This window comes from Palaemon carinicauda, chromosome 27, assembly GCF_036898095.1.
Source record: "Palaemon carinicauda isolate YSFRI2023 chromosome 27, ASM3689809v2, whole genome shotgun sequence".
NCBI lineage: Eukaryota > Metazoa > Arthropoda > Malacostraca > Decapoda > Palaemonidae > Palaemon > Palaemon carinicauda.
This window is the reverse complement of record NC_090751.1, coordinates 83,386,759-83,413,677: the sequence shown is the minus strand read 5'-3', so window position 1 is coordinate 83,413,677 and position 26,919 is coordinate 83,386,759. Positions and strand designations below refer to the sequence as shown.

The 26,919-nt window shown below is 39.0% G+C and overlaps 2 protein-coding genes across 4 annotated transcripts in view; one reads left to right on the top strand and one right to left on the bottom strand.

Moving 5' to 3' along the window:
* The window catches only part of LOC137620779 (uncharacterized), a 650,311-nt gene that overhangs the window by 596,566 nt on the left and 26,826 nt on the right, over positions 1-26,919 (top strand). The window lies entirely within an intron of this gene.
* The window catches only part of LOC137620777 (tyrosine-protein phosphatase non-receptor type 13-like), a 10,338-nt gene continuing 1,794 nt past the window's right edge, over positions 18,376-26,919 (bottom strand). Inside the window, exons 1-11 of one of the 2 annotated variants that reach the window (XM_068351205.1) lie at positions 25,236-25,372; positions 24,767-25,042; positions 23,987-24,319; positions 23,011-23,219; positions 22,477-22,671; positions 21,990-22,234; positions 21,553-21,785; positions 20,781-21,424; positions 20,432-20,581; positions 19,927-20,056; positions 18,376-19,704 (exon numbers count right to left, since the gene is read on the bottom strand). In XM_068351205.1, coding sequence (XP_068207306.1) covers positions 19,952-20,056; positions 20,432-20,581; positions 20,781-21,424; positions 21,553-21,785; positions 21,990-22,234; positions 22,477-22,671; positions 23,011-23,219; positions 23,987-24,319; positions 24,767-25,042; positions 25,236-25,296 — 2,451 coding nt within the window. In that variant the 5' untranslated portion in view covers positions 25,297-25,372 and the 3' untranslated portion in view covers positions 18,376-19,704; positions 19,927-19,951. Of the gene's footprint in view, positions 19,705-19,926; positions 20,057-20,431; positions 20,582-20,780; positions 21,425-21,552; positions 21,786-21,989; positions 22,235-22,476; positions 22,672-23,010; positions 23,220-23,986; positions 24,320-24,766; positions 25,043-25,235; positions 25,373-26,919 lie in introns of those variants that run through there. The other variant, XM_068351204.1, reaches the window with a different exon arrangement.

Here is a 26,919-nt window from a genome sequence, read left to right as displayed (position 1 = left end):
GAGCCTTCCCACGACGAAAGTATGCTGAACATCTTTCCAGTGTCGAGCGTCAGGGGGGGTCACGATGGAGAAGGGTCTGCACTCCTCCAGTGCAGGGCAGGGTTTCCCTTCTTCCGCCGCTTTAAGGCATGCAGCTAAGGCCTTTTCCAAGAATGGAAGAACCGCAGTGTCAGGTGCAACGTACGTAGGGTGCTTCTTGCTCAAAGCCGGAAGCTTAGAGCAGGTAAAGCCTCTACTCTTAAATGCGGAGGCTAGCATAGCCTGGGCCTTTGTGAGATCGAACACTATCTCTTCTTTAGGTTCGGTCTCTTCCTTCGAGGCAGGTTCGGAACGAAGCCGGACGTAACAGTCCGGGTAGGCCTCAAAGCTTGGGAAGAACTCCACATCTTCCAAAGGGACCGTGCCGATCTTATCACTGACAAAGATCCTGCCGGTCGCAATAACCATATGCTCTGCATACCTCCACGGGTTGGCATGAGAGCAAGCGGGGAGATCCTTGACCGAAATCTTCTTCGGCTCTCTGGATCCAATCATCGACCTGATGGACTCCTGGTTCTCCTTCAGCCTGTCGTCCATGACGGCTCTAATCAGCCGGATCAGTTCTTGAGTAGAAGAAGAAGGATCCGGAGTCGAGGAGGTAGACGGAATGGACATTTCCGTCGGTGTAGGAGTAGGAGGGGGGATGGACGAGGGAGCAGCTCCTAGCTCCGACTCGGTGTACTCCACCTTGTCTTCGTCCTCTTCGGCTCCTTGAGCCATGAGCGTCTTCTCCGTGTCTTCCGAGACGTCTGGAATCTGTTCATCATCCTCGGAATCTAAACGACACTCGTGCATGGACTGAGCCATGACCACATCAGGTTCCACCGTAATTTGGACAGTGGGGATCACATCTTTGGGTACCACTGAGTCAGGGGAGGCCTTAGGGAACAATAGTGACCTCAGTTCTTCGGTGGCCAGGTACGGTCCGGTAGCATTTTTCTGGAAGCCACGCACCCACTTGCGCAGCTTTTCACGAGAAATGTCTCTAACCTCCGCTGAAGGAGGGTTATGGAAGGCCTCAACTAGGTGGGCCTGGCAGACCGTACAATCCAGTGGATTCCAAAACTTCAAATCCCCTTTCTTGTCTGCACAAGGGGCGTGAGTCCTGCAAGCCGTATGCCCGTAAAACTGCGGGCGTTTCACAGCGCAGAAGGCGAAATCACACTTCATCTGCTCCTCCTGTGGAAGAAAGAGAAAATGAGTATGGGGGAGTCATAAGAATGGCTCTTAAACTAAGTTAATATTAACCATTAATTTTAACTTAAAGAAGGTGTGATGCATAGAGAATGAAAATAGTAAAGGAGAACATGCTCCATGCATCTCGCCCGGCTGGTTACCATAAGCTTGGTCCCTGGATAATCCAAATGACCAAGGGCACTGGATATAGTTTCCTAGAATTCCAAGTACTTTGGAATTCCATGGAAAACCAAGGACAAGATTGGGATCGAATTCATTCGGTTCCCAGTTAAGGGCCAGAAGGCCTCATTTAAAAGGTAACTGCTTCTGGCAACCAGCCGTGCTAAGATGCACATAGCATGCTGGAATTAGAAGAATGCAAAGAGACAGCATGATCACTAATAGAGCAGTACTAGGTACTGATCTTAATAGCAGAAGCAGCTTATCTGTTTGCGCTATAGGGCTATCATAGTCTTATGATAGCTACAGTAAGGGGGTGCAAGTATTCTTGACGCCTCCGGGGCATCCGGCAAGCCGCCGGCATGCCGGAGCTCGCTCCAGCATAGATTCTGGCATTAGGACAGACAATTTTCAAAAGTCAGTTAAATACCAGGATGGCGGCCGCCGGCACAACGGCGGCACGCCGGCAGGGAGCGGCGGCTCCGGCAGTCGGAGGATGCCAGGTTGGTGACTGGGATAAGGATGGTAAAGGCTGTATCGGGTTGCCGGCAGTATATGCCGGCACTCCGGCGATCGACCGGCAAGCGGACGACTAGATAGGAGTAGGAGAGCCGCCGGTAGTAGCCGGCGGCAGCCGGCAGTCCCTCGGTACACGGGGGGCTGGCGGCAAGGTTAGGGAGAGTCACCAAGTAGGAGGCAGGTATTGCCAACAGTAGAGGCGGCAAGAGACCGGCACCCGGATAGGGAGAGAGACAGGGGGGAGGGGGGAAGGGATGTAGGAAGTACCATCAGGATTCCAGACATCCCTCCCCCTCCCTGAGGGGGTGTACCCCTGATAGAGGCAGGCTCTAACATCCATGAGCAGGGGTCACTAGGGACCGGGAGCAAGGTAGCCCAAGGGAGGGTGCCTATGTTGACCCTCGAGCGATTCATAGTGATGTCTAAAAACACTTAGTGCTTTTATAACTGTTCTTATCCCAGGTGAAATGTCATAGTGTCACACAAGTGCCGCATGCCTTGAGCATGATGTGTTATTTAAAGACTTGCGTTCCTCGAGAACGAGTACCTACTAATCCTGAAATTCCTTTTCAGATTCAAGAGCAAGCCTTTATTTCTATGTACATTATTATTACTGTAAATGAACTTTACTTTTGCTGTAAATTATTTAATTTCTGCATTGTGAAATAAAATTTCTATTTTATTACTTATGCGTCTCTTTCAGCTCCTACTTACTATGAAATACATACTGTCATAGTTTTATTTATTCCTCCTTTCTTATGGTTATGAAGAATTTAAGATGTTTAATCCTAAATTATATTCACCCTGTCTCAGTAAGGTTCCTACACGAATACTTACTTCTGATAACCAAGAGATGAACTCTATACACAGTGCCCAACCACCACTGGTCTAATTCAGAATGTTCCTATACAAATACCAAACATTCCGCTTCATCTCTAAGTTCTTCAAGTTCTTCTCTCAGGATGAATAGCCCTTCAATACCACTTTGACGTCGGCATAGCCCATGGGAACTTCCTGCCAAGGGGGGCAGGATACTTCGTTCCTATGGTTCTTTATCTAAGATTACTTTGCTGTTTTGTCAATGCCTAGGCACTTAATACTGGGGGAAAATCTACCACGATACATTGATTCTCTGGTACTCTTCCATCAGGACGCCATGGCTTGAGCCCAAAAAACGGATTTTGAGCGAAGCAAAAAATCTATTTTTGGGTGAGATAGCCATGGCGTCCTGATGGACCCTCCCTACTACTTCGTCCAGTTTTGTTCCCACCCTATGCAACTGTATCATGGTGATGGGCAGCAACTGGCTTCAGGATGAAGACGGGCGTGACGTCATTAGAGCAATGGCGTCCGTTTGTTTACGTCTCGAGTATCAGTAGTAGCCACGAGTGAGATTAGCTGTGGAACGGCTCCCAGCTATTCTCAGTCCTTACACACCGAAGCATTAACTCTGTTCGGGGTGAAGATAGCTATGTGGCGCGTTCAGACATGCGCGTCCCCTGTTGTATTACGATGTCTTAAAGGGAAACCTTTGAGATACTCGCTCCAGAAGTTAGAATTCTGTGATAACCTGTGGTTAAATTCTCTGGGAATATCTTAGTAGTCTTATACCCAAGGAAGCTACCAAAAAGGAACCTTCCATCAGGACGCCATGGCTATCTCACCCAAAAATAGATTTTTCGCTTCGCTCAAAATCCGTTATGTACCAGAGCGGATTGCACAAGGAAGCTCGGGTAGCCCTACTCTTCCACCCTAAGGAGGAGTTGTAGGACAGGGGACAGATGAGTATAAACTAACCTAAGCATAGGCTAGGCTATACAAGAGATAGGTGGGGAGGGAGAAGAGAGAAGTCTTCCCAGGAAGGGTTTCTGTACCAGAGCGGCCACTAAGGAAAGGGAGGACACTCCCTAACCTAAGATCAGGCAGATCAGCTAAAACGGTGCAAGAGTACAGTTTCAGCATGGAACAGAGAAACCTTCCTAACCTAACCTAGAACAGGGCTAAGAGTCCTGAACTAGGAAAGGAAGAAGACATATCGCTATCGCAGGAAAGTCATAGACTATCCTAGCCATAGAGGTAGGCTAGCCTAACCTCACTCTCGGACGCAGCCCTAAAGGGGGTTCATTCCTTTAGGGAGGACAGAGAGGCGATATATACTCTATTAGACAATTAATCCCTTTACTCAGAAAAGGAATCAAGGCTAAATAGAGGGAATGCCAAGGCAGGGGATGAAGGAAGCATATAGGGGTCCTAACATTAGGTTAGGCTAGAAAGAGTCACTGACTAGCCTATCCCCTATATGGTCCCTGAAGGCGAAAACATTTGCATCACTGTCAAAAGTATTGTAAAATAATAATGCCCCTATCTTCATAACTTAGTCTAGGATCACTAATAAATCATGCATGAACACTTGTATGTAGGCTCCTGGCCTGGGGGCTATAGTAGCCGACTGGTATGAGGTCAATCGATGACCGATAAAAAGCGTCTAAACACGATATAAAAGTTCCTAGCTATGAAGACTAAATAAACTAATGTATTCGATTAGTATATAATGCCGGAAACGTTGTTGTGGCTAACTAAATAAGACATGCATAACAACAACGACGCCATAAAATGGCGGGTCCGGTAGAGGCACAGCTCTGCCACAAAACAGCAATTATTTCGAAAAGTAATATTTACTTTACGGCCAGAGCTTAATTAAACAATACTGGAACCTTGTACTCAACTTTCCAGAAGAAGGCGAGGCTGAAGGTAACGACATAGCGAAGATGCAAAACGATAAAGTTAACACAGGGAAAATCCGTCTAAGTAGGGCAGCTACTAAACAAAGGATGAAGACGGGCGTGACGTCATTAGAGCAATGGCGTCCGTTTGTTTACGTCTCGAGTATCAGTAGTAGCCACGAGTGAGATTAGCTGTGGAACGGCTCCCAGCTATTCTCAGTCCTTACACACCGAAGCATTAACTCTGTTCGGGGTGAAGATAGCTATGTGGCGCGTTCAGACATGCGCGTCCCCTGTTGTATTACGATGTCTTAAAGGGAAACCTTTGAGATACTCGCTCCAGAAGTTAGAATTCTGTGATAACCTGTGGTTAAATTCTCTGGGAATATCTTAGTTGTCTTATACCCAAGGAAGCTACCAAAAAGGAACCTTCCATCAGGACGCCATGGCTTGAGCCCAAAAATTCTGTTTACCTTCATATATTCCCTCTTCAGTAAGGCCATGTGGCTTGACAGGTTTCTGGAATTATTTGACCTAACCGTTGAGGAGATATTGCCTCATTGTATTTAAGTTCTTCATATAATCATCCTGTTGCTAAATATCGTAGTGTAGCAGAAATTCTTTAATGGGGTGTTATTGCCTTCCTCGTGCACGTGTCTTGCCTCTGTATAAATGGTGCTACTGTATTAAGTAATTCAAGAGGAGTGTCCATATCCATTCAAAGATAATTAGGGTACAGTTTCAACTCCTTCAGTAAATTGGAATGAGAAAAAAAGCTCTTTTCTCTAGCCATCCTTTAGTCCAAAAATCTCTTCTTGTCTGCTTTTTTTCTTAAGTCACATATTTACAAGCCAAAAAAGCAATAGCATAAAGGTCATTATCACGGATCGGCTCTGCCACAGGTGTTAACTGCTCTACTGCTGAGACTGAAATGACATGTTTTTGAAGATCTGATGGTAGCGTGAGTGCTCACTTGTACAATTTCAAAGCCCCGCACACTACAATCTGATTTCTCAATAAAGTCGCTAGTGAATGGGCATCCTTAGAGCGAGCAGGATGAGCTGCGCATTGTTAGTGATGGGGCCTGACGAGCTACTGATGAGCGGTGGTCAGGTTGTGTGGGAGCGTAGCGCGTGAACTGTTGGCGCACAATAGTGTGTTCAGGTGGAGCCTTGTTAGGCCCATGCAGAAACGGAGACGGCGGGAGTGTTGGGTGGAAGGTCCACGTGTCCTTTAAAAGGACGACCTTCCACCGAAGGAGATTTCGAACGATCTGCAGAGAGGTCCAGGACCAAAGCAGGTGCAGTGATGGAAGATCTGTCTAGAGGCTCCTCTGCGGGGGACTGCATAGATGACGTTGAACCAAAGAAGCGCCTTCTCACCGCAGGTGAAGGAAGGCCTATATGGTGAAGAGGAAGGCGAGCCTTCCGACAGATGCGCCCTCTGGGGGCCGTTGGATCAGCAAGCTGACCTTCAACAGTCCTCCGAAGAGGAGTCTCTGTAAGTGAACTCCCCCAAGGGAGAGAAACACTAGCAGGAGAAACTGACGATGGACTTAGTTTCCCTCTTGTAGGATGGTCAAGAACGGGGAAACTAAGCCATCAGCTACCGTAGAATCTGGAATGGCAAAGGAGATGGGTGAGGCCGCATGGGATACCTCTGACACCACAATGTCAACAAGAGTTAGACGGTCTACCTCTGACTGTGACGACGATTGCTTGACAGCAGCACCCAGGCAGATATAATCAAGCAAAACCTCCTTGGAGGGCGAACCCGTAAGCACCTAGGAGGAGCAAAACTGAAAAATGGAAGTTATTGACATGTACTCCCCCAGGGGGAGAGGTGGAGCTGCTTTGCTAGGGGAAGCAATGTCATCTCTCGAGACCCGAGGTTGGTTAGAAATAATTCGGTCTACGCTACCACTCGACAGTCTCTCGAAAGAGAAAGACCAAGTGGGAGCTTCGGAGGAGGTTTGGGCGATGGAAGAAGAAGCTTTGGGTTTTTCTTCCTTCGAAGCAACCTTCGAAGGAGAAATATCCCGCTTGGACTTCTTCCGCCGTCGCGAAAACCTCTCCCACTGGGAGGCAGACCACTCCCTACGCTCACTACACTTGTTGACACTATCACACCATTGGCCCCTACAAGAAGGACAAAGGGCATGAGGATCTGTCTCGACCGCCGACATGAATGTTCTACAGGGGCGGTCGGGAAAACCAGGGCAGGTGCACATGGTCGCAAAGGCTTATTTCACGTACACAGTACTGTAACTTTAAAAAGAAAGAACAAAAAGCGTTAATGGCTGCCAATATGATGGTGAGGATGAGAGCGGACACGTCCGACCACCATCCGAGCCGAGAGCAAAGTGAGCTCAAGCACAGGTGTGTGAGGTTGGGGGTAGCAAGCTACCATCCCCTAACTCCACTAACTAGCGGTGTGGGTAGTAAACCTTCGTTAAAAATTAATAGCTCATCAGTTCAACGATGCGGAAAGTAATAACCCTATTAAATAGCGTGGTTTCTATTCCAGTTACGGAACAACTTCCTTTTATATATGACCGATGTAATAATTCAGAAACTTTAAAATTTTTACATAAACACAGCGTTCTAATGGAAATTAAGTGTCCTAAATACCATATGTTAAGCCTTACAGTTTTCTCTCGAGCACGGTTTTGTCCAAGCACCGTATTCTAAATCTTAAGCATGCTGTAATCACAAGCATCATGATTTGCCATCCCTCTTATGTTATTTACTCACAAATAAACATTATATTACTGCTCTTCAGTTATGCCAAGCGGAACATGGATATGATGCACATGCAGCCATTTTGGGCTACTATTTACAATACCATAATTACCTAATATAGGTTTCAGTATTACAGTATTGTATTAAGCTGACCTAAGATGTCATATTACCTCGCCTTATTTGTTGGAGTCTGGTGTTTCTGGGTGTCGGGTAACAATAGCACCGCAACTAGTGGTGCCTGGGGAAGCCCCAAATTACATTAGATGATTTAATTCTAGGCTTACAAAGTTTGGTGTGATACTGCCAGTAATGTCAATCAGAATGTAAACTGTAAGGCTTAACATACTGTATTTAGGACACTTAATTTCAATTAGAACACTCGGTAAGTGTCGAGTCTAATTGGCATTTTTGCATTCATTTTTTTGTCTGATAATTTTCTTGTTGTGTCGTTGGGTTCTGCTGTTATTATCTACCATATATCATTAGTTTTCCTTTTATCCCACCTAAAATCCTGTTTCTCTCCTTGGGAACCCCACTGGTATTAGTTTATTTATGGACATTAATAATGTAGCGTATTTTAACTTAGTTCTCTATGTTAAGGAAGCCTTTTGTAGTATTTCTGTATATTATCTGTCGCAAATACCTTGTTCTTATAAAAATCAAGAAAAACGTTAGCGAGTTCACCTGAAAAAGTTGAAGTCCAATGTTATTCTTTTCATGGGCACGGATAGCTCTGTAAATCTCATTCCACTAGGTAGAAGCTTCGTAAATCTCATTCTAGTAGGTGGTAAATTTATCTTCTCAATGCGTATGCATATAACCAATCTGTTTTGCTTGTTGGCTCCACCTTTCAACTTCTGTTAATGGAAGTAATTTTATGACGTCTTAATATTTGCCTTCTACACCAATCGTCAGTATCCTGAGTTTGTTCATTTGTTTATACGTTAACGACAACCACTCAAATCCCCTGTTCCATCTCTTGTGGCTTAACTCTTATTGATTTCAGCCAATAGCAAACGTTTTTGGAATTACGTAATACTTTTGACGTTTTTCCATTCGAAGACAGGTGCTTCAGGCCACTGTTTCGACATTTAGCCAATCTACAACTGCCATCTACAAACATACCCGATTCTCTCCCAAACAGTATGGTTTGGTTGGTCCTCAGTAAAGAGATGATGACGTCAATTGTCACACTTTATGTAACTGGCTGTCAATTTATGACAATTTACTTGTTAACTACTGCAATTAGAAAACAATACGGTTCCAACAGACCAAGGATTTTCTTTTCTGCCATCAGTTCAAAGGTATGGAAAGTGAAAGGCAGTTGTGTGACTCTCGTGAGCTCGATTACTTTTGGGTAATAGCCAATTATCATGGTGGTGCATATGCCGAACATGCAAAATATGCTTATGATTTTTTCTGTCAACATTCTGTGTTACCTTTGAGTGTTCAGTGTCCTAAGTGTTAGAAACCATTACTTTTTAGGGAAGATAAGCATATTTGGTATTGTAGTTCTACTGTGGTGATTGCTAAAACAAAGAAACGCCGGCGATGTGGGTATCAAGTTTCAGATTATAAAGGTACCTTTTTAGATGGTACTCATCTTCCTGCTTGGAAACTATTATTATTTATCAATCATTGGGTCAATAAATTGTGGAACCATCATACAGTACTGTAATAGATTCTCTTAAAATTAGTAGATCAACCAGTGTTGATTGGCGTAGTTTTTGTTGTGAAGTTGCTGAATATTATTTTGATAATCAAGAACCAATTGGGGGTGATGGTGTTATAATAGAAATAGATGAATCTCATTTTGGCAAACGTAAATTTGACAGGGGCCGTCCTCTCAGTGATATTTGGGTTTTTAGGGGGATTGAGAGGGAATCCAAAAAAATTTTTATAGTGCCTTTGGTGGAGCCTTTGCCTCGAGAACGCTCAGCTGAAAATCTTATTCCTTTAATCAAGATATATATTAAGAGTGGCTCGTGTATTAATAGCGACAAGTGGCGTGCGTATAATAAGCTTTCATCTTTGGGTTATACACATAACACGGTGAATCATTCCAAAAACTTTGTAGACCCTGATAATTCATCGGTGCATACTCAAAATATTGAAAGACTTTGGATGGATCTCTCAAAGAGTGGCTCAAGCGGCCTGGAAATCGTTCACAATATTTTAAGCAATATATATCTCGCTATTTTTTTTTTAAAACGATACCCTGAAAATCAGCGACTACATTATTTTTGTAAAACTGCTGCATTGCTGTATCCTCCTTAAGAAGAGAGGCAACAGCCCAAGAGGCCACAGGAAGAGGAAGAGGAAGAGGAAGAGGAGGAGGAGGAGGAGGAGGACCAGCAGCAGCCCCATTGTTCAGGCTTGTAAGACTGAGAGTAATGGTGAGTATAATAATACCTTAAATTTATCTCGGGGTAAAGGGGGGGGTCGCAGGAAGGGGCGAAGCCCCCCCAGGTAGGTAAGGAAGGAGTTAGGAAGGACACTGCTTTTAGGTTAGGTTAGGTGGGATGGTTAGGTTAGCTGGTGATTGGGGTAGGTCTAGGGTCTCTGACCGGGGGCATTCTAGATTAGGTTAGGGGGGTTTGTTAGGTTAGCTGGTTTAGTTTAGGGGTAGATCTATGGTCTGTGACCGGGGGCCTTCTAGGTTAGGTTAGGGGGGTTTCTTAAGTTAGCTGGTTTAGTTTAGGGTTTGTGATGAAAGATTAAGGTCTGTGGTACACTTAACAGCTTTCAGGATTTGTTTTCTAACATAAACCATTTTTTTCATTGCAAATATCATTTGACGCCCCCCACCACCCAAAACCCCGATTCCCACCTGGTGTCCCCCATAATTGTTAGGATGAAGTTGGGTCTTTCTGCATTACAACATAATATGGAACAAAAATAATAAAAACATGGTTACAAACACTGATTTTTCTGGAAAAACTCGTTGTTTTAACTCCAATTACATAGTAAATCTCTAAATCGGATGCTTTGCGGTCAAAATAAACGTTAAATCTGTTGGAACTACACTATTTCTGATGCAACAAATATATTTTTATTCCAGTTTCCCCATAATGGTTTTGTATGCCATTTTCTTGTGTAAAATTTTTGGCTCGCGTTTTCCCATTTACAGTGTTTTTATGTATTTTGAATTCAGTGTATACCTGTATACCACTCCATTTTTATATGTTTGAGTGTTAGATTTAGGTTTTTTCCTCCATTTTGCCCTATTTTTACCTACTTTGTCTCCCCCCGCCCAAAACCCTGCTTCCCAAGGAGGTTCCCCCAGATTGTTATCTATAGGGGGAGGGGTGGTGGAAGGATAAGTATTCATTTGCGATGGAAAAAAAACTTCAAAATCATTCAAATCACATCAGAATACAACAGAAAAACTTATATTTTATGTTGAAAGCAATTAATGTCCATAAGTAAAAAAATACCCCCCATTACTGTTGGGGTTTGTAGGCTGGTAGCAATAAAACAAATAACCTAACAAAAATGGATGAGGGGAGTCTAATCAAACACTTACCAAAGTTACTTTTCCATCATGGGCCCAACAAGTGTTAAATAAAGAATTAAACTCAGGCTAGCCTAAAGGGTACAAAATAATTCCCATCGTTCTCCATAATTATCGGATAAAGAATCAAGTTCAGTATAGTTAAGAGATAAAAGTTACTTTCCCTTGGCTCAAGTAAATTAAAAAGTACTAATTATTACTATTTACCTTAATTAAATCTTCAGGGTCAAGGTCATCGTTGCTTTCATCGTTGTCATCATCTTGGCCCAGATTGATCAATGGTAACATGGGCCTGTCAAAATTTCATTTTAGCACTGGCCTTACGACAACACAGGCTCTTTGTCACAAAGAATGCTATCTATTCTCACAAAATGGTCCACTTACAACAAGGCTCACACATAAGTTTAAGGTTCTGGAACCCAATTTTGACGAATATTGAATCAGATGGAATACCTTCAGTGGTTTTGGGTTAAGATGACCTTGTCCAAAGGCTGTCATGTTCGATTTTGATTATGAACAGACAAATGGCGTATTAAGTGGTTTATATACAATAGTACCAAAAGTCTTCTTAGAAAAGAAATGAAGTCTTTTACTGTTTTGAACGACCTATTAAATGTCAATGAAGCCAGCACCTAAGCTTCTTCTTCTATATAACCTTTAATTTACCAAGTTGATAACAGTGAGAGAATAACACTTTTTTTTGTTAGAATCCCACCTCTCAACTTTCATCATTGAGAGTTGGATTTTGCAGCTTTTGCTACTTGTGTGGTTGTAATCCGTTTGACACTCCGTCTCTGCGATGACTTCAACCCGGTTATTATAAACAATATCACAATAAATTCGGTAAAGTTTTACTGATAAATTCAATACATTTATAATAAAAAAATATTAAATGTTGTCTTAATTACATTATTATTGCATTAGAAAATCTTATCACTAGAGATAAGACTGGCCAAGTTGTTCGAATTCTACTCGTAGGGCACTGAAGAAATATCAACACTCATTTTCAAGCGATTTCCAACACAAAAATTAAACGTACTTGCTCTTGCGACACTCATAAGATGGCCTCTTTGCTTTTATTTGTATATTGATAACAAAAGACTATCAATTTTAGGTTAAATAACACAAGAACGTTGAAATACACTCACAAGAAAAGTCACTGTCGAATTTAAAAGTAAACAAACCTGAGACCGACTAGTGACCATTGTTGCCAAATGGATAACTCCCACCAATGTTCTTTTCAAACTATGAAGGATATATTTTTAATCAGGCTTGATAGAAATATAAACTACATCATAGGTAAAATAAAATTTAGCATTGAGTAAAATGTTTAAAAAAAATTTTCTCTTTCCATTTAAACTAATATGCTGTATTTCGATGCTTCTCTTATGAAATTGGCATCTCTTAATCTGGCAACGCTGCTAGTGACTAGGGATACTGGACGGACACTGACTCAAGTTCTGGTTCGGCGTTGATGTATAGCTTTGTAACGGCGCCTCTATCATTTAGTTATTTGAGTTTATCTTCCTCTTAATCTGTTTTGTCTTTTCCTCTACATCAGATTTAATATTTCTATTTCCTCTCCTAAATTTCTTTCACTTAATAAATATGATCCTATTATTTTCTTTAGGTGTTCCTCGCAGGGTTGTTGGACCTCAATGATTTCATTCCTTTCTTTTCTATATTCCTGACAAAACAACAAAAAACAGATCTATTCTTCATCAATTTCACAAAAAATTACAGTTTAAGCCCCATCCCTTGTGCTATTTACAATGCTTAGTTTTAACGTATTATATCTGGCTCTAAAATATGGTCAATGTTACGTGGACTCCCTAACCTCAGTCAGGCATCAGATTGAAAAATGTTAATCATATAAATAGCATGCCATATCTCTATTGAAAAAAGGGTGTTGCATTTGCTTTTAAAATTTAGGTGACATCCAAATAAATATTAACAACCTGGTTCTGCTATAGGCCTACTTTATTACTTCAAGGGATGCTTTTCTGGTCCTATACAGCAGGAGAACCCTACTCTCTATAAGACCTTCAGTCATTTTATCATGGGCATTCAACATTTAACACTGCATATTGCTCTTTTATTGTCAACATAAAGAAATTGGAGAACAAGAAAGTCTTCAGTTTCCTCTTGAAAGTCTTAATATATTTCACTTTCGTATGTCTAGTGGGAGCTTATTGCATTATTGTATAGTCTTGGGGCAAAACAATAAATAAAGGACAAGATTGATAAAAGGTGTCCCATCCCGATAAATTATTCCTATTACATTACACTGGCTGTTTATTAAAGTCAGACTAGAATTTAAGACATGCAATGATTCATCATGTTAGAACTGGACGTCCAATATCATGTAAGAGAAGTTCTCACCTACATATCGTACAGCCAACGAATCTCGTCGACAGGAGAATAGTTATAATTATTATTATTATTATTATTATTATTACTTGCTGAGCTACATCCGTAGTGGGAAAAGAAGCATGCTATAAGCTCAGGGGGACCAAACATGGAAAATAACCCAGTGAGGAAAGAAAACAAGGAAAAATTAAATATTTCAAAAACAGTAACATTAAAATGAATATTTCCTATATACCTGTTAGAACTTTAAACAAAAAAATAGGAAGAAAAATAGGATAGAAGTGTGCCCGAGTGTGTACCCTGAAGCAGGAGAACTCTAACCCAAGACAGTGAAGACCATGATACAGAGGCTATGGCACTAACCCCCAAGACTAGGGAACAGTGATTTGAATTTGGTAAGAGCTGCTTACCATGGCTATAGTCTCTTCTGCCCTCACCAAGAGGAAAGTGGCCACTGAACAATTACAGTGCAGTAGTTAACCACTAGGATGAAGAATTGTTTGGTAATCTCAAAGTTGCCAGGTGTATGAGAACAGGGGAATCTGTAAAGAATAGGCCAGACTATTCGGTTTATGTGTAGGCAACGAGAAAGTGAACTGTAACCAGGGAAAGATACAATGTAGTTCTGTCTGGCCAATCAAAGGACCCCAAAAATCTCTATTGGTAGTATCTCAACAGGTTACTGGTGCCCTGGCCAACCTACTACTGATGGTTTCTGTTACTGAACTTAATGGAGGCTTGGGGTGTACTTCTATTGTGTATTCTAGAGCTTTCAACTATACGGCATCAAGACTATACAAATAGCTTTCACTAGACATCCAAATGACTGAAGGCTTTGAAGAAGTACTGAAGGCTTTGTTTGTAGGCTGGTAGCAATAAAACAAATAACCTAACAAAAATGGATGAGGGGAGTCTAATCAAACACTTACCAAAGTTACTTTTCCATCATGGGCCCAACAAGTGTTAAATAAAGAATTAAACTCAGGCTAGCCTAAAGGGTACAAAATAATTCCCATCGTTCTCCATAATTATCGGATAAAGAATCAAGTTCAGTATAGTTAAGAGATAAAAGTTACTTTCCCTTGGCTCAAGTAAATTAAAAAGTACTAATTATTACTATTTACCTTAATTAAATCTTCAGGGTCAAGGTCATCGTTGCTTTCATCGTTGTCATCATCTTGGCCCAGATTGATCAATGGTAACATGGGCCTGTCAAAATTTCATTTTAGCACTGGCCTTACGACAACACAGGCTCTTTGTCACAAAGAATGCTATCTATTCTCACAAAATGGTCCACTTACAACAAGGCTCACACATAAGTTTAAGGTTCTGGAACCCAATTTTGACGAATATTGAATCAGATGGAATACCTTCAGTGGTTTTGGGTTAAGATGACCTTGTCCAAAGGCTGTCATGTTCGATTTTGATTATGAACAGACAAATGGCGTATTAAGTGGTTTATATACAATAGTACCAAAAGTCTTCTTAGAAAAGAAATGAAGTCTTTTACTGTTTTGAACGACCTATTAAATGTCAATGAAGCCAGCACCTAAGCTTCTTCTTCTATATAACCTTTAATTTACCAAGTTGATAACAGTGAGAGAATAACACTTTTTTTTGTTAGAATCCCACCTCTCAACTTTCATCATTGAGAGTTGGATTTTGCAGCTTTTGCTACTTGTGTGGTTGTAATCCGTTTGACACTCCGTCTCTGCGATGACTTCAACCCGGTTATTATAAACAATATCACAATAAATTCGGTAAAGTTTTACTGATAAATTCAATACATTTATAATAAAAAAATATTAAATGTTGTCTTAATTACATTATTATTGCATTAGAAAATCTTATCACTAGAGATAAGACTGGCCAAGTTGTTCGAATTCTACTCGTAGGGCACTGAAGAAATATCAACACTCATTTTCAAGCGATTTCCAACACAAAAATTAAACGTACTTGCTCTTGCGACACTCATAAGATGGCCTCTTTGCTTTTATTTGTATATTGATAACAAAAGACTATCAATTTTAGGTTAAATAACACAAGAACGTTGAAATACACTCACAAGAAAAGTCACTGTCGAATTTAAAAGTAAACAAACCTGAGACCGACTAGTGACCATTGTTGCCAAATGGATAACTCCCACCAATGTTCTTTTCAAACTATGAAGGATATATTTTTAATCAGGCTTGATAGAAATATAAACTACATCATAGGTAAAATAAAATTTAGCATTGAGTAAAATGTTTAAAAAAAATTTTCTCTTTCCATTTAAACTAATATGCTGTATTTCGATGCTTCTCTTATGAAATTGGCATCTCTTAATCTGGCAACGCTGCTAGTGACTAGGGATACTGGACGGACACTGACTCAAGTTCTGGTTCGGCGTTGATGTATAGCTTTGTAACGGCGCCTCTATCATTTAGTTATTTGAGTTTATCTTCCTCTTAATCTGTTTTGTCTTTTCCTCTACATCAGATTTAATATTTCTATTTCCTCTCCTAAATTTCTTTCACTTAATAAATATGATCCTATTATTTTCTTTAGGTGTTCCTCGCAGGGTTGTTGGACCTCAATGATTTCATTCCTTTCTTTTCTATATTCCTGACAAAACAACAAAAAACAGATCTATTCTTCATCAATTTCACAAAAAATTACAGTTTAAGCCCCATCCCTTGTGCTATTTACAATGCTTAGTTTTAACGTATTATATCTGGCTCTAAAATATGGTCAATGTTACGTGGACTCCCTAACCTCAGTCAGGCATCAGATTGAAAAATGTTAATCATATAAATAGCATGCCATATCTCTATTGAAAAAAGGGTGTTGCATTTGCTTTTAAAATTTAGGTGACATCCAAATAAATATTAACAACCTGGTTCTGCTATAGGCCTACTTTATTACTTCAAGGGATGCTTTTCTGGTCCTATACAGCAGGAGAACCCTACTCTCTATAAGACCTTCAGTCATTTTATCATGGGCATTCAACATTTAACACTGCATATTGCTCTTTTATTGTCAACATAAAGAAATTGGAGAACAAGAAAGTCTTCAGTTTCCTCTTGAAAGTCTTAATATATTTCACTTTCGTATGTCTAGTGGGAGCTTATTGCATTATTGTATAGTCTTGGGGCAAAACAATAAATAAAGGACAAGATTGATAAAAGGTGTCCCATCCCGATAAATTATTCCTATTACATTACACTGGCTGTTTATTAAAGTCAGACTAGAATTTAAGACATGCAATGATTCATCATGTTAGAACTGGACGTCCAATATCATGTAAGAGAAGTTCTCACCTACATATCGTACAGCCAACGAATCTCGTCGACAGGAGAATAGTTATAATTATTATTATTATTATTATTATTATTACTTGCTGAGCTACATCCGTAGTGGGAAAAGAAGCATGCTATAAGCTCAGGGGGACCAAACATGGAAAATAACCCAGTGAGGAAAGAAAACAAGGAAAAATTAAATATTTCAAAAACAGTAACATTAAAATGAATATTTCCTATATACCTGTTAGAACTTTAAACAAAAAAATAGGAAGAAAAATAGGATAGAAGTGTGCCCGAGTGTGTACCCTGAAGCAGGAGAACTCTAACCCAAGACAGTGAAGACCATGATACAGAGGCTATGGCACTAACCCCCAAGACTAGGGAACAGTGATTTGAATTTGGTAAGAGCTGCTTACCATGGCTATAGTCTCTTCTGCCCTCACCAAGAGGAAAGTGGCCACTGAACAATTACAGTGCAGTAGTTAACCACTAGGATGAAGAATTGTTTGGTAATCTCAAAGTTGCCAGGTGTATGAGAACAGGGGAATCTGTAAAGAATAGGCCAGACTATTCGGTTTATGTGTAGGCAACGAGAAAGTGAACTGTAACCAGGGAAAGATACAATGTAGTTCTGTCTGGCCAATCAAAGGACCCCAAAAATCTCTATTGGTAGTATCTCAACAGGTTACTGGTGCCCTGGCCAACCTACTACTGATGGTTTCTGTTACTGAACTTAATGGAGGCTTGGGGTGTACTTCTATTGTGTATTCTAGAGCTTTCAACTATACGGCATCAAGACTATACAAATAGCTTTCACTAGACATCCAAATGACTGAAGGCTTTGAAGAAGTACTGAAGGCTTTCCATCTTTTTTAAGTGCTTCAATAATATGCCCTTACAGTAAAGTAGTTATACATATTTTGGTGGGATAGTAATCCAGCACTTTTTACCTCCCAGCTCCCGATAGAAGGGCGCCATGAATTACTTAAAACTACTGTAGGGGAACACAATGTTATCTTTTTTCATTTATGGATTTGCCCTGGATACAAAACAAAATTTCACCGAATAAGTAATGTTTGCCATTACTTCTGTCAGTGTTGCAACAGAAATGCTCCAACAAGAATGACCCCTTCAGTGAATCTTCCTTATAAAAATCATAATTCTGGTGAAATTGAAACTTCGTAAAATTGAGTTATGATGGAAGACAGTCAGACAGGAAAACTTTTGACTAAAGTCTAAACCGTACTTAGCATTCTTACAAAGTGCTTAAAACCATTACAACTATGTTCCACACGTTGAGCATCTATGAGGTGGAACATTATCAACAAGCATATGTCATTCTGTTAAGCTCTGTCAATGACAGTCACAATTTGACGAACTGAAACAAAAAACTTTTGTAAGCACTTGATTCCATTATGTTATTATTCTTAAAATGTTACTTCAATTGTTCATCACTTTTATTTATTTCCTTTCCTCAGTGGACATTACTTTGTTGGAGCCCTTTGGCTCATAGTATCCTTTTCCAAACATGGTTATAGCTTAGCTAATACAGATAATAATAGATAATAATAATTGTGAAGCATCAGTATGTGAAGGTTACTTAGTGTTGCTTAATAGCAATAATAGGCATTTGCTTCATACATAAATAACTCGGATTATTTGTTGAACCACTCCTATTCATATTAAAATTCCTCATGATATCCAACATTAAAATGAAGTGTTAATATCCTACAAATTGCTGAATACAGTTCAAGTAACCACAGGTAATACAGTTGCCCTATAATTTTCATAGCTTTACACATTTAAAGATAAAGGCAAAAGGAAACAACATGTATAATACATGAAATATATTTATTTATAGATATATTTATATACAATCTGATGACAGTCCTAAAATACATTTCAATAGCTTCTCACAAAATGTTATCTTCCCCTTTCCAAGAATGGATTGTATTTTTTTCTCTCCAAAACATCAAGACCTGCTTACTAGGGCATAAAAAGCGAATGGTATCCTCATTTTAGAGGCCCAGATCTCTCGTTAACAGGGAAGATCAGATCAGATCAGATCCCTAACAAGGCACTCTCCTCCTTTGCCTTCAACTCATCCTTGTTTCTCTTGAAGAAAGGGTTAAGACATGAAAGACAAAAAAGGAAAAAAAAATCTTTTTCATTCTCCTTGAAGAGGAGATGAAAACCTTCATAAAAATAAAGAAAAATATACATGCTGGAATGTTCATACATCTACTTGTTTTTTTTTCATCCCGAATTAATGGCACATGCAGTGGCTTTAACAATGGATATATGTTGCAGGTTCTTTTGACTTTAGAACGACGCAATCCACATTAGTTATATCGCATTAGCCTATTTAATCAATCCAGGTGTGTATGTACATATATATACAGTATGCAAACATATGCTGTATATATACATATATAGATTTTATATATAAACATACTATGCAATTTATACAAAGCACAGTATGCAAATATACATACTGTACACAACACACATACAATATTATCGAACATGGTCACAATTTGTATCTTTGGCACTAATAGCTTCATATTGCTCTCTTTCTCTAGAATCTGTGCTCCACTCGTCTGTTCTATCAGGACAACTTTTCAACCAAGGAAAAATTAACATTAAAGATCAACAACAACGTCCAAACAGAAATATAACAAAGAAGCTCTTGTTAAAATATTTCACTTCTTTCGAAAGATCTTTTTCTCCTCAGAAGTACAATATAGCAGTAGCTAATAATTACATCATATGGCATACAAGCTCAGTAAGGTTCACTATATGGTAAAATAGCATACACCCAAAACTCGATTTCATGTTTCTATTCACCAAGGGATAGTTAGTTATCACATTAGGTTTTGTTCAAGACACAACAGAGTTGTAGTATATGAAAGAACGTCGAAAATTGTCGAGACAACAAGTTCTTGGGACAAATAATCTGCACATCTCAAGTCATAGGCTATATAGAGCGAAATCGATTCAGACGAGATATAATGTAGTAGTAGTAGTAGTAGTATGTAGTAATAGTAGTAGTAATCACTGGTTTTTACTATCTAACTACAATCACTTTTGACTTGGTCTCGAATATATACCCAAGCTGCCTTGGATGAAGATTACAAGGAAGAGAAGATAAAGTCTCATAACTGTGGAAGAGAATATAGAAAAAAATTTCACTATTTTGGAATATTAAGAAAAATAAATTTAATTACTATGGATAGAATGAAATAAAATATGGAAAATTTTATAATCTATATCACAGCCACAAAAATTATGAATCCTTGACAAACGAATGAATACAATATTTCAAGCATGGAAATATGATTTAATTCATATATAACTCACTGACATTAAGAAGAGTTCATTACCTTTGAATGAAGAAGAAATCATCTATCAACAAGGATACTGTATAACAGATAAGGATATCTTTCCTCTGGTTTTTCGCAGCAGATCTATGATAGATTCGCAGTCCCAGCCAATAACGTCAACATCATTGACCTGAAATAGAAAGAATACAGAAGATCAGGAACTGCACATACAGTTACTAATTACTATACTGCAGATCGACTAGTGTCTAATCGACAAATGTTGATACTGTGTGTAGGAAAAAAATTTATAAAAATATCTTTGTTCACTTAAATAATTTCTATTCTTCTGGTCCGTATGATACCACACATTCAAGGATAACAGCTTTTTTTCAAATTCCATGTATAATGGCCCCACCTTTAGGAACATGAATAATGCTAGTATCTTCTGGAGTCAATGAATATCAACAAATTCAAACCGCAGATTATTCCACTTCTTGTACCCTGTACTCCAAAACATCCAAAAATAATAAAACAGTCAAAACAGAATATGAATGGAAATAATTACCTTCACCACAATATCTCCTATTCTGAGTCTCCCATCTTTAGCAGCAACACTATCAGCATAGATCGCCGTGATGATTGTCCTTTCTCCCTGGGGTTTTAAAGAGAAACCTAGCCGACTGTTCCACCCTCTGTTAAGCTCTATCGTCACGACCTGAGTATATAAAACATGCAAATAAAATCACATGAAAACAAAATGTAATTCAATATAATAGTTAAGCTGAAATAGATTAATTGTATTAACCACCATGCAACTCACAACTACATTTCTTTGTAATATTATACAAATATTTTCAGATATTTCATTAAAGAACTTACTTAAACATAAAATTTAAGTCCTCTTAACTACACACCTTTGGTTTATGTGACTTTTGTGAGCTTGTGGATCCATCATCTTTGAAAGACTCTTCGGTATTTGAATCTTCCTCCTCAGGTGTGAAAACGATTCCCTTCCACTTCAAAAGACCATTATTCCTGGGCCCATCTGCATCATAGCTACTTATATTATGATCGGAGGTTGTATTCGTGAGTCTGGATTCCTCATGAGGGTGAGGGGCCCCTAAATTGACACTATGGTAACCTTGCTGGAGATGTGAGAATGCTGGAGTATCACTGTGAGTCGATGTGAGCTGGGGTGCAGAGTCGATGGAGTCTGCTGATGGGTACTGAGCCCCTAGAGGAGATGGGAATGACTGGTCGATTTCATGTGGGGGAGTGAACTGAGTTTTGCGAGGACAGCTGCGACCACTACTCAGGTCCAGGAAGCTTGGCCTCTTGGGTCTGGACGATTCAGAGGTGGAAGGGGTGAGCGAGCACGAAGACACACATGAGGAGTTTCTAGAACGAATGGTGGTTGAACCGGAGTCATCAGTTTGGCTGTCGCCAAACGGTGAAGCCTCATGATCGGTTTCTCTTATACTATTAAGGGAGATCTTACTTTCTAGAGTTGGGCTGCCTGGCAGAGATTCCTCTGTTCTTCTGACCAAAGAGTCCCATCCTGCAAAAAACAAATTTCATAAGTTTTCCCTAACCCAGTAAGATACAGTACTTAATTTAGCTCAAATCACAATCTTTGCACATTACACAGTTGCCATAGCCAAGATTACAACTGCAATGGATACTTACGGTCTACTACTACACTTTTGATATCAGGGCTTGGGGTCTTCTGAAGACGTCTTCTCCTTGGGGTTCCAGGAGAACTTGTGGCACCATTCAAACTTGGAGAATTGCAAGGAGACTGTTTCCTGAAGGCAAGATCGGATAACATGTCCCGAGCTTCTTTGCGAAGGGCTTTAGGTTTTACCATAATATCGGGTTCAGTTGGAGAAACTGGAGAAATGGGTGTCTGCATATGATCCCTGGAAAGAGAAACAAAATCTGAGCATTAGCATCCATTACTGTTCATAATTACTGAATGGTACAGTAATTCCTCACATGCAACTGCTTCACCCTAAAAATTAACTTTCATAACACCAACAAAATTATCAATAGTTAAATTGCATCATTAAATCATCTTTCCATATTTAACTTGAATTGTCAACAAAATATAAACACTACCTCACCTGTACAATTTCAAAGTGACAGTTTCAGGACAGGTACGCAAGAATGCAATTGCCTCTTCATGGCTTAAGCTGCACATGTCAGTGTTGTTCACAGATATTATTTTATCACCTGGGCGTAATCTACCATCAGAGATGGCTGGCTCTTTAACCAACGAGCGAATTGTATGTCCCAAAATACTGTTGTCTTGCTTACGAAGTGTGAAGCCCAAGGACCCAGCAACTTTGGTTAATTCCACTTCAAACTCCTGTCAAAATAAATATAAAATTATAAACAATGGCAGCAGATTCAGTGCAAATATAGATCATATATTTTCTCTAATTTCAGTAAGTCTAATGATAGTTTAAAATTAAGGTAAAAGCCTCAAAATTTAAGGAGACTATTTTCTTTCCTCATCGAGTTATTTTCTCGTTGAAGCCCTTCTCCAATTAGGGTTGTAGCTTAGCTAATAATAATAATAATAATAATAATAATAATATTCCTACTAACCCCACAAGTTGAGAAAGACGGAGAAGGCGAGAGATAATTATGACTAGTATTAGGAGCAGTCAGGCTTGTAGTGACTATCACTTGGCCCGAGCAACCATCTGGGGTATCTTCTTCCTCGCCCAGGGCACCTTCGGGAGGACGGCACACTTCTAAGCTTACTTCCTGTCCACAAGTGCGCAGAAGTTCAAGGGCCTCCTGCAAAGGAATTCATCTCAGTTTAAAAATTGATTTGATCGACAGATTTTTCTTCAAAAACAATACTACCTTTCCCAAATGATTTTGAAGCTACAACCATCAGTTATATATGGAATGTATATCCTAAGTTAATCAAATTTATAAATATTAACGATCAATAATTACTTTTAAAAATGTCTTTTCAAGTGACTAACAATGTCAATCTTAATCTAAAACAAAATTTAATGAAGGTAGAAAAAGCTATAGCACAATATAAATCAATAAGAAACCAATCTCCTCCTCCACAAAATCCTTCACAGATGTAATTCCAACAGAACCAAAAACTGTAATATCCCTTACATGACTGGTTAAACCAGTGAGTTGGTGATTATTGGCCTGAAGGATGATATCGCCGGCTTGCAGCTGACCGCAGAGCCAAGCAGGAGTCTGAGGATAAAGCTTTTTGATACGAACGAGGCCGGCGAAGGGCGCGTCACACTCGATGCCTCCTGTTAAGGCCAAGCCCAGACCTCGCAAGTTCTTAATGACTGTCACCTCAAATATCGTACCTAAGGACACAAGTGATAAATCTAATTAGTTCCTTAATGTAAGTTTTAAAAAGTTGTATAAAAATATATCAGAAGCTTTTAGAAGTTATTCAAAAAGTTGTCTAATTAATTTTGAGTTTCTTTTTCACTTCATTCAGTCTTTTTTTTACATTAGGAAGTTACAAGATCTTCGAATAAATCTCATTTTATAATCTACAGTTCTGTCGAATACTAAGAACGAAATGCTTATTTTTAGTATCAAAATCTGCATAAAACTATATCTTAAGATGCCTTTTGGATTATAATTCAAAACATTTTTTTCTTTATATTAGGAAGCATGTTACAAAATCTTCGACCAAATCTTATCTCGTTTTATCTACAGTTTTGTTGAATAAGAAGCACAAAATTGAATACAATCGCCAAGTCACAAAATCTAGAACGCCTTATCATGTTCCAAATCAGGTGGTTGAATCGGTACAACTTCAATACCTCAAACTTGCAGAGAATGTTTTCATGTTGAACAGGCTGACACAAGTCTCTTTTTATAGTTTATTTATGAAATATCTAGAGTAATGTTGTTGCTGTTCTTCAAATATTTCATTTCTCTCTAGTAGTTTATTTTCTTATTTCCTTTCCTCACTGGGCTATTTGCCTTGGAGGCCCAGGGATTAAAGCATCATGCTTTTCTAACTAGGGTTGCAGCAGCTTAGCTGCTAATAATAATAATAATAATAATAATAATAATAATAATAATAATAATAATAATAATAATAAAGAAAAGAACTAACCTTCAGTGATGAACGGGAAGAGCTTCATCAATTCCTTGGTAGTGATGATCTCTCCAGGGCCCACCTTCAATGAGCGTCTGTCGTGGCCGCCGGAGGAGGAGGATCCACCAACTCCAAGGGCGCGGTTTTGCCGTTCCTTTTGGGCCTTCCTATAATAGAGGGGAGGCCCTTCCTCCTCCTCGGGGGACCTCTCCGAGCTGTACCCAGGGTCATAACCGTAGTTGTCCTGGCCAATGATCTCGTTATCGAAGCCGAAGTTATCAAGGCCAGACAGGTTACCGGTGTCGTTCACCATATATTTAGCTGCCCGCCCGCTGGCGTGGTTTACCTCCTCTGCCGGGATCAAGGTTAGAATTAGCAGGGGATTGGGACCTAATATTATGAATTACAGTAAATCTTGTGCAAAAATGTCAACTTTCTATCAAGTGAAATTATACAAAATATATGTGTATTCCATATATAAACAATGTAGGAATATATACAATTATATGCATATACTGTATATACATTACACACACACACACGCATATATATACAGTATATACATACATATATATATATATATATATATATATATATATATATATATATATATATATATATATATATATGTTACGTATTTACAACTATGTGTTATTTATTACATATTTACAACTATATATATATATATATATATATATATATATATATATATATATATATATATATATATATATATATATATATATATATATTCTCTAAAATGATAAACGACAGTAGGCACTTCTATCTCCTATCTACCTGAGGGCTTTTGGCCGAAGACCTGATTGTTGTGATTGAGGTCATGTGGGTGCCTCGAATGGGCGGGGTGTGGAGCGTCTGTGACCAGCATCTCGTGGGGGTGATGGTCGTTCTCCAGGTCAAGCGAGGTCAAGTGGGCTGGGTCAACTGGCTGAGGTCGTAATGGGACACCATGGCCACTCCGCCCACCAACACTCACAGGCTGAACTGTATGGGCGTGCGCAGCGGCGTGGGCATGTGCTGCCACCCCTCCATAGACTTCAACCACCCGCTCACCTGAAAATAAAAATGAAAGCAATGAATAAATAAATTGGAATAGTGTGGACTCAAAGAATAAAACAGAAAACGGGAATATGTAATACATTCAATTCCGGTAAAGAATTAGATTACAGAAAACGGGAATATGTAAGTGAAGGATTAAATTCTTAAACAGGATTACAAATTATCAAATACCCCATAAAAAAATTACCTTCGTCGCCCTTTCGTGCTGTGAAACAGCAACAGCAGCTACACAGTTTTTCAAGAAACATCTCGACAACGGATCAAGTTAATTCAAAGGTTTAAAAAAATGTGAATGATGTAGTTAGACGAATGAAATGCGACGACTGAGTTAAACTATTAATATGACAAGAGCAACCAGAAGCAGAGTTTATAGAGAAAACGTTGAGTAAAACAATATAAAACATGATTGGTTATCTTCCAGTTATCAACTGAAGATTTAAATGATCTCAACGGTGCTATCAAGTTCATCAAGTATAACTATTTAAAAAAAATAAAAAGTCTCTTACAAACCTCGATAGATAGTTCTATTAAAACCATCCAACAGGATAAAATTCATAGGAATAAAAGAAACTAAAATATTAAAATAAAAATTAAATACCAAGATGTCCGACACAAAACAACTGAACACACGAAGTTTTAAAACAACTTTGGATATTCTTTTATCACTGACGGCCAACTGAACACTTCAACCGAAAACAACGAAAGTCTTCCTGGCGTTTGAATGTTAATTCACTTAATGATTTAATAAAACGGACATCGCTAGTAGTCAGTGAAGGAAAATTCACTTGAACAAGCTGATTAACTACCCTTTCGTCTTATTTCCTGAACGTCATATTCACCTACAAGGGAAATCCATATTGCACAAGAATATACAGTACCAAATATTCCTTTTTTAACACTTCCGTTCTATTACATAATCACTAATTACGACTATTCCAGTCACGACGAAATTTGAAAAAAAACACCACATTAGACGAAGAAAAAACATTTCGAAAGCAATATGTAATGCGCATACTTCCCACAAACTGCAAGAACCAGATAGAGAATTTATAATTCGTGAAAAGGGAAGTCGGATAGTAGGTTATAGCCTTGGTTATAGCCTAGCCAAGGAATATATTCCGACAAGTTTCGCCGAGTATCAACTGTCCCCGAGATGTTTTCTATCTGACTGATCGAAGTGGTTCAACCGAAGGGTGAGACGTTATCTCGAATTACGACCTCGCTTATCAAAACTGCCTATCAGAAAGTCTCAAAGCTCTAGTAGTAAAAGTATTAAGAAATTACCGTTTAATAATAGTCTTATAATTAAGATTATTTGATTGGATTTTAATTAATACACTAATTCATTAAAAAAATCTATCATTGTAAAAAAGTTTTCAAATTGCTCTTAAATCAAGGTTAAAATAGTGCATTAGCATCACCAACTACCCTGGTTAAACCTGATAAGAGTGATTCAGTGCTGTCTTGACTGGAGATAAAATGATAAGGAGTAAGAAAGATTAGAAGCAAAGTTGATAAGGAGTAAGAAAGATTAGAAGCCCATCTTAAATCTTGAAAGAGAGGAACACACATCACACACAGGAGAGAATGAAACCAGAATGACTGTCACGTTCCCGAAAGAGCAGTCATTGAACAAGCCGAATATATGAACTTCAAAAGTTCAAAACTTTGCAGCAAATGTTTAACAGGCTGACATATGACTTTTTTAAAGTTTATAAAAGAAATGTCCGTTTTATTGTGGTTATTGTTTTTAAAATATTCTATTTCAATTGTTCATTACTTTTATATCGTTTCTTTACTTCATTATTTCCTTTCCTCACTGGGCTATTTTTCCCTGTTGGAGCCCTTGAGATTACAGCATCTTGCTTTTC